At 42.5% G+C, this 8,978-nt stretch overlaps 1 protein-coding gene across 2 annotated transcripts in view; it reads right to left on the bottom strand.

Annotated features, from left to right (window-relative positions):
* KCNC4 (potassium voltage-gated channel subfamily C member 4) overlaps positions 1–8,978 on the bottom strand; it is a 60,326-nt gene that overhangs the window by 34,903 nt on the left and 16,445 nt on the right. For both annotated transcript variants that reach the window (XM_044672293.1, XM_044672294.1), the window contains exon 2: positions 5,869–6,805. In XM_044672293.1, coding sequence (XP_044528228.1) covers positions 5,869–6,805 — 937 coding nt within the window. The remainder of the gene's footprint in view (positions 1–5,868; positions 6,806–8,978) is intronic.

Below are 8,978 nucleotides of genomic sequence, written 5' to 3'. Positions count from 1 at the left end.
AAGAAAGGAAGGAAGGAAGAAAGAAGGAAAGAAAGAAAGGAAGGAAGGAAGGAAGGAAGAATAAAGAAAGAAAGAGAAAGGAGGAAAGAAAGAAGGAAAGAAAGAAAGGAAGAAAAAGAAATCAAGGAAGGAAGGAAGGAAGGAAGGAAGGAAGAAAGGAAGAAAGGAAGGAAGGAAGGAAGGAAACTCCTTGAAGATAAGGGCTATTTCATGTTTGTCTTTGTATCTTTAGCACCCAGTGCAGTGCCTTCAATCTGCCAACCAATGAGTCAATAAGCATTTAATTATTATAGCTAACAATAGCTAGAATTTATATAGCACTTTGGATTTGCAAAATACTTTACATATGTCATTTTGTTTATCCTCACAGCAGATTTGTGAGGTAGTTGTCATTATCTTCCTTGTACACTGATAAGGTGTCTACTGTACACCAGGCGCTGCACATACAAGTCCTAATAAATGTTTGTTGAATGGTTGGTTGATTAATAAGAGAGATCAGGGAAGCTTTTGCTTTACAGCACTGTAAAAAAGGAAATATGTCTTTCTAGTTGTTACATGGTGTTGGGTTTCTTTAAATTTCATTTTCTTATTTTTTCAATTAACAGGCATTTATTTTCTCTGCCTCCCACTTCTACCATACCCCAATTAAACAAAGAAAGAAAAGAAAAAGAAAACTCTTGTAATAAATATTCACAGTTAAGCAGAACACATTCTGTTAAGTGAGGGGCTTCTTAAGGCTAATAAATAAGATAGCCTCTAGGTAAGTCATGCTTGCCCCAGATCAAATCTTAAAGTGAGTTTGTCTTCATAAGTAAATCCCTCTGATGGGTGATAGAGGAGCTGAGGCACTATCAACATTGAAAACTAGCCTAGGGTTAAGCATCTAGATCCCCTCTGTGTCGCAGGTTCTCTAACTAAATAAATAGAAGACTAACTGAATCTAGACCGGACACCAGAGCCTTCCAAGGCAAATGACTCTTCACTATGGGGCTCTCCTGTTATAGTCCATTAGACAGACTGAATGGAGTCTCAGACTTCACCCTTCCATGCCAAATTCTGGGCTTCCTGCTTCCCTGTCAGCCGCAAGCCACAAACCAGCTGTCCAAGTACTGACCTGTCCCCAGACTTTAACTATGTGGCCCTGCGCAACTCAGTCAACTTTTGCCTCAATTTCCTCATCTGAAATACGAGGATGATGATAATAATAGTACTTATTTCTTGGGGTTATTGAAATAATATTTGAAGGGTTTATATGAGGTAGTAGATATAAAAGTACTTTGAAAAAGATAAACTTCTTTACTAATGGAAGGAATTATTATTCTTATTATTATTAAGAGCTACTATTACCTCCCTACTAAATTTATATTGCATTTATCTTGTATATGTTTTGAATGGAATTAGATAAGATATGTAGACTTATATTCTTCTTGAGGGCAGAGACTGTTTCATTTTGGTCTGTATCCTTAGCACCCAGCACAAGGCTTCACACAGTGCCTGAAGTGATAGGTGACTAAGAAATGCTTGATTCCTTCCTTCCAGTCCTTTTTGGACTCTAAAATCAGGATTCTTCCCCTCTCTTGTCTACGAGCTCCAGACAGTATTGTGACACTGGTATAGTAACTTAGGTAGGACCTTGGATAGCTCCTGTAGTCCCTTCATTTTATAGACAAGGAAATCCAACTCTGGAAATGTGTGATTTGCCCAACCTCACAAAACACTCGAGTAATGAGTTAAGATTGGAACCTAGGGTGGCTTTCCATTATACCGCACTCTACCTAGACTGAATGAGGCCAAAATCATCACGATAAAATATCAGAACTGGAAAACAACTTAGAGATCAGGCTTTTCTGCGTGGAGGAGGAAAGGGAGACTATTTGACCTTATAACAGCAAGCAAACCTCATTCTAACATCTGTCATTTTATCACCTGCATGACCTTGGGCAAGTTACTCTGCCTCTCTTGGCCTCAGCCTCTCCCATCTGTAAATCTTAAAATATAAGATTGGCCGCACTCATAAGGAGGGATGATGGATGGCATGAGTGCCCTCTGAAGCTGCCAGACAACTGGAGTCATGCCAAGGGTGTGGCTGCAGTGCTACCCACACAATGTTGGGAGACTAGCCTCAGGGACTTTAAAATTTTATCTGAGCTCTTGACAATCCTGAAAGCAGATTAAAGTGCTCTGACATCTTGGAGTTGGGGGATAAGAACCAGGAATGCAGAGTGAGGAAGTGGGGGAGACAGCTTAGAGAATTTGATGAAGGCCTGGGGAGAGAAGCCTTGGAAATATTGTCCTGCTTTCAGGGGGAGACAGCCACAGGACCCACTGACAAACTCTAAAGTCCTTGCAGTTAGGGATTATTTTATTCACTGTGTTTGTATCTCTAGGGCTTGTACAGTTCCTGGTTAATAGTAGGTACTTAGTAGAAGTCTGTTGATTAGATTTCCTCAGGCAAGGGGCAGCTAGTGGCTCAGTGGATTGAGAGCCATACCAGAAGATGGGAGGATCTGGGTTCAAATTTGACCTCAGGTACTTCCTATCTGTGAGACCCTGGACAGGCCCCAATCCCAAATGCCTAACCCTTGCTGCTTTTCTGCCTTGGAACAGACACTTAGTTTCAATTATAAGACAAAAGGTAAGGATTTTTTTTAATTACCTGGGCAGCCCAGCTTCCAGAACACACCACAGGCAAAAGCCCTCCAGCCACAGTCTCAATTCCCAGGCTTGGAGGCCTTTCCCTCTTAGGCCAGAACCATTATCACCACCAGGAGCAAAGTCCAGATCAACCCAACAGCCAGTCCCCCTACCATCATCAAACTAAAAAGATATGTTTTAGAACCTAATAGGGGATGTGGCAAAATTGGAACATTAATACGTTGCTGGTGGAGTTGTGAAAGGATCCAACCATTCTGGATGGCAATTTGGAACTATGCCCAAAGGGCTAAAAGACTGTCTACCCTTTGATCCAGCCATACTACTGCTGGGTTTATACCCCAAAGAGAGCACAAGGAAAAAGACTTGTACAAAAATATTTATAGCCACACTCTTTGTGGTAATAAAAAATTGGAAAATGAGGGGGTGCCTTTCCATTGGGGAATGGCTGAACAAATTGTGGTATATGCTGGTGATGGAATATTATTGTGCTCAAAGGAATAATAAACTGGAGGAATTCCATGTGAACTGGAAAGACCTCCAGGAATTGATGCAGAGTGAAAGGAGCAGAGCCAGAAGAACATTGTACACAGAGACGGATACACTGTGGCACAATCGAATGTAATGGACTTCTGTACTAGCAGCAATGCAATGACCCAGGACAATTCTGAGGGACTTATGAGAAAGAACTATCCACATTCAGAGGAAGAACTGTGGGAGTAGAAACACAGAAGAAAAAAACAACTGCTTGATCACATGGGTCTATGGGGATATGATTGGTGATGCAGACTTTAAACAATCATCCTAGCACAAATATCAACAATATGGAAACAGGTCTTGATCAATGACACATTTAAAACCCAGTGGAATTGCTCATTGGCTATGGGAGGGGTACAGGGGAGGGAAGGGAAAGAACATGAATCTTGTAACCATGAAAAAATATTCTAAATTAATTAAATAAAATTTTCCACAAAAAAAGAAAAAAGAAGGAAATACTCTTCAATGCTTCCCAATGGCCAATAACCAAATGCTTAGCTTATTAATCAACCCTGAATGGACTGCGTAACAAGTTGTTTTCTCTTTTAATCCTAAGCAGAGGCAGAAATCAAATAGTCACTGTCCTTGGAACAGCTTTTTCTATTTTTGAAGAACACTAAGTCTACTTCAGCTTTTTCTTCCCAGGACACACAATCCCAGTTCCACTCATCTTTCTTCACCTTCTTGAGTATTCTCATCAGTTGACTATCTCACTGAACTCTCAGCTTACTATTATTACATGAACTCAACTTCCTTACATTTTTCTCCATCCACTTCAAATCCAAGAGGCCAAGTCTGGCCTTAGGACCCCTTGGTTAAGCATAGTGGAAGGAAGTATGAGTTACCTTTACTAACATTATTGATTAGGTTTTGAGATGTCCCAGGAAATAATCTGGAAAGAAGTATTTCTTTTGCTGATACGCCTTATATGGTCAGTGTTTTCCCCTTAAGAACTAAATAATAATTGATGTTTAAATAACCTTTTGGGATTTACAAAGTCCTGAATATACATCATCTCATTTGAATCTCATGGAAATCCTTTTATCCCCATTTTAAAGATGTAGAGATTTAGTCTCAGAATGTTGAATTGATTTTTCCACAGCTAATGTGTGTCTGAAGGGAGATTCAAACCCAGATCATCCCAACAGCAAATCTGGCAGTCTATTCACTACATCATTCTGCCTTTCTCAGACTAATCTTTTACTCTGTAAAGTGGTTTTAACTTTTCAAATTGCCTTCATTTCTATTATCTCACTATATCCTCACGACTATCTGGGAGGTAAAGGACACAGATGTTTTGCAGATGAAGGGAATGAAACCTAGTGATGATAAGTGACTCAGGCAGGATTTAAGTCCTGCCAGAGTCTAGGCTAGAATGATACAGGGAAAAAATCCCATTGATTTAGGAAACTTGGGCTCAGGATCTTTAACTATAAAAATGTGGGGGTTGGTCTAGAAGGATTTGGAGAACCCTTTTAGATCTGAGAGCCTGTATCCCAGATCACTCAGTAGGCAAGCTGCCTTTATGCCATTTTTACTATACATCATTCCTTCTTATCTATGTACATGTCTCCTCCATCAGAATGTAAGCTCTTTTAAGGTAGGTGTTGTTTTTCTTTTCTTTTTTCTTTTTGTCTCCAGTTTTTGAACTGTGTGCTCTTTTTTTAAACCCTTACCTTCTGTCATACAATCAATACTTGGTATCAGTTCCAAGGCAGAAGAGTGAGTAGTATGGGCTAGGCAATGGGGGTTAAGTGACTTGCCCAGGGACACACAGTTAGGAAGTGTCTGAGGCCAGATTTGAACCCAGAACCCCCCATCTCCAGGCCTGGCGCTCTATCCTCTCAATCACCTACGTACTCCAAACAGCATGCTCTTTCAGATTATCTTTATGTACTCTATATTTATCTTCTCTATACCTAGGGATTTTTAGAATGTGAGCTCCTTGAAGAAGGGACCTTTATCTCCCCTTTCTTTGTATCTCTAACACTTAGCACAGTGCCTAGCATATAGTGAGTACTTAGTACTTAAATCCTTTAAAAATTTTTTAGTTTTATTTTCCTGCAAAACACACTTCCATATTGGTCATTTTTGTAAGAGTAAGTACTCATAAGTACTTAAATCCTTGATGACTGATTGACAGTAGTAGGCACTAAATAAGTCTTGATAAATAAGAAACTGAATAAGTAAATTAAATAAAAAACTAAATAAGGATTGAATTGCCTAGTGGAGGAATACCTGCAGGGAACCCTGGGGAACTCACTGCAAGTCCCCCAGAGTGGCAGACAGCCATATGACACAGGGCAATCTGGTGCCAATACTTTCCCTTCCAGAAAAATTCATCTCATAGTTTGGTAAATGCAGCATTGAGAATCAACAACCCCAGAAGGAGTGGAGCCAGAGCCATTCTCTCAGTCCCCTTAAAATCTGTGGTCAGGACAAACAACATTAAGCTGTAAGCTTCTTGAAGACAGACACTGTAACATTGAGTTGGGATAGAGAATGGATCTGTGATTAGTCAGCCTTAAAACCAAACAAGCAAGGTTTAGATTGCTCTAATAAACCCATCAGGTATTTAAAAATAGTCATTTTAAAAGGCCTGGAGCCCAAGTCCTTAGGCAGAAGACTCATCAGAAGGCTTTAACATCATCCCACCAGCATCCCCCATATAAACCTCACCTGCCCGTTTCCTCTCCAACATGCCTTCTTCCCCCACTGGGGGACTAGAGTCACTGAAGATGCTATCTCGGGGTGATGTCTCCTCTGACTTGCAGTAGGCTGGTGACTCAAGCTGGGGGGGTCGGGGTACATGTTTCTTCCTCTTCTTGGGCAGCTTCTGCTTGGCCATGGCAAGGGAGTAGTACATGCCAAAGTTGTTGACGATGACGGGGACCGGCATGGCGATGGTGAGTACCCCGGCCAATGCACACAGTGCCCCCACTAACATCCCTGACCACGTCCTGGGGTACATGTCTCCATAACCTAGTGTTGTCATAGTGACCACAGCCCACCAGAAGCCAATGGGGATGTTCTTGAAGTCAGTGTGGTCGTTGCCTCTCGGGTCCGATGGCTTGGCCCCGATCCTCTCGGCGTAGTAGATCATGGTGGCAAAGATGAGGACCCCCAGAGCCAGGAAGATGATTAACAAGAGGAATTCATTGGTGCTGGCGCGGAGAGTGTGACCTAGAACCCGAAGGCCAACAAAATGGCGGGTGAGCTTGAAAATGCGGAGAATTCGGACAAAGCGGACAACACGCAAGAAGCCCAGCACGTCCCGGGCTGCTTTGGAGGAGAGTCCACTCAGTCCCACCTCCAGATAGAAAGGAAGGATGGCCACAAAGTCTATAATGTTCAGCAGGTTCTTGACAAAGTCCAGTGTGTCTGGGCAGCAGATGATCCGCACCAAGAACTCCAAGGTGAACCAAAGGACGCAGACACCCTCGATGTAGGTCAGGATGGGCTCTGTCTCCACCTCCCTCCGGAAGCGCACGCTGGTGATGTTCCCCACGCGGTGGATCTCCGTCACATTGCGGTCAATGTTGAAGGCCTCATGCGTCTCCAGGCAGAAAGTGGTGATGGAGACAAGGATAAAAAAGAGAGAAGCAAAGGCCACAACCTGCAGGGCAGGGAAGAAGACAAGGGGAAGGGAAAGCAGGGAACCAGGTTATATCCCTTTGGCTGGTTCAGTTAGGGTTAGGGCAGATGGGAGAAAGGTATTTCCCATGACAGGACAACCATGGTCTAAGGGGTAACATTCCCAGTATGAGTGAAGGAGTCAGGATACAAAATGCTCATGATCAAGAGATCTCTCCAGATATTAAAATCCAATTTGCAGGCCTGGAGACTGCCTGGGTTCAAATATGGCCTCAGACATTTTCTAGTTGTGTGATCCTGGGAAAGTCACTTAATCCCAATTGCCTAGCCCTTACTGCTCTTCTGCCTTAAAACCAATACCTTGTATTGATTCTGAGACAGAAGGTAAGGGTTTTTTTAACCCAATCTGTGGAGCAGCTAGGTGCCTCATTCCAGACTTGGAAATGAAAGGTCCTGAGTTCAAATCTGACCTCAAGCACTCCATAGCTGTGCGACCCTGGGCAAGTCACTTAACCCCAATTGCTCACTCTTCTGCTTTAGAATTATTTCTAAGATGAAAGGTAAAGGTTTAAAATAAAAATTTAAAAATCCAATCTGTGTGGGACACTAGAGGTACAAAGACAAGGTGAAAATAGTCCTTATCCTCAGGGAGTTTACATTCTACTCCAACCTACATTCCCACTCTTATTTCACATTACCCTCTTCATACACAAGATGCTCCACCAAATAGGATTTTATTTGCTGTTTCCTGAATTGGATATACCATTAGTTGATCAATGGACATTCGTTTATTAAGCTGGTACTACTTCCTCATTTCTACCTTTCAGAAGCCTTATCATATTTACAGGCTTAGCTACCAGTATCTTCAGTAAATCTTCCTTGATTCCTCCCTTCCCCCTCCTCCTCTACCTCTCTGTCTCTGTCAGTTTGGTCACTCTTGCCCCAAACTTCCCTGGGAAGTTCAGCTCATGAAAGTGGAGTGAAGGGGAGAGGGGCATCCCAAAAGCTCTGCTCAGTGACAGCAACTGATCCTAGCAGCTGCTGGATCTATCTCTCTGTCTCCTCTTCTTTTTAAAAAATAAAACCTTACTTTCTGCCTTAAAATCAATTCTAAGACAGACAAGGAGTAAGGGCTGGGTAATGGGAGTTAAGTGACTTATCCAGGATCACACAGTTAAGAAGTATCTGAGGTCAGATTTGAGTCCAGACCTAAAGCTTTATCCACTGTGCTACCTAACTGCCACACCACCCACTCTTAGCAGTGCTCTATCCCTCCTCAAATACTCCCAAGGCATTTTCTCTGGTACATCTCTTGTCCCTCTCCACATCTTCACTAGCATTCTATTTATTTTTGTGTACATATTGCATCCACGTTAGACTGTAAACTTTTTGAGGGCACAACCTGATTTTTGTTTCTGTACTGTCCATAGCACAGTATCTTGTATATGTCCTTAATGAGCACCTGCAGAATCAAATGGAAAATACCACAAACATTAAACACTTTCTGCATACAGAACCACTGTCCTCGGTGCTGGAGGAAAGACAAAGTTTAATTAAGAAAGGAGCAGCTGGGTAGCTCAGTGGAATGAGAACCAGGCCTAGAGACAGGAGGTCCTAGGTTCAAATCCAGCCTCAGACACTTCCCAGCTGTGTGACCCTGGGCAAGTCACTTGACCCCCATTGCCTATTCTTACCACTCCTCTGTCTTGGAGCCAATACACAGTATTGACTACAAGATGGAAGGTAAGGGTTAAAAAAAAGAAAAGAAAGGGTCCCTATTCTCAAGTAACTTACAGTACCTAGAAGGGATGTTTATTTATGGTTGTTCACTGAGGCCTGACTTTTCTTGACCCTGTGGTCCTTACTGTCCATGCAGTTTTCTTGGCAAGGAAATTAGAGTGGTTTGTCATTTCCTTCTCCAAGAAATTAAGGTAAACAGAGGTTAAGTGACTTGCCCAGCTAGTAAGCATCTGAGATTGGATTTGAATTCAGGTCTTTCTGACTCCAGGCCCAGTCTATCCACTGAGCCATCTACCTGCCTCCTATAAGGGGGTAAGGTACCCAGAATGCTTAAGGAATCTGCTCCAAAGTGGGTGGATGAAGCGAATACCTATCTGGCCTCTTCCTGTCTGAAAAGTCTGTTTTCTAGGCCCAGCCCCAGCTGGGATCCCCCTCTCCTCTGTCTCTCTTACCCT

This window comes from Gracilinanus agilis, chromosome 4 (assembly GCF_016433145.1).
Source record: "Gracilinanus agilis isolate LMUSP501 chromosome 4, AgileGrace, whole genome shotgun sequence".
Taxonomy (NCBI): domain Eukaryota; kingdom Metazoa; phylum Chordata; class Mammalia; order Didelphimorphia; family Didelphidae; genus Gracilinanus; species Gracilinanus agilis.
Note: the sequence above shows the minus strand (reverse complement) of the source record. Positions and strands in the feature narration are given on the sequence as shown.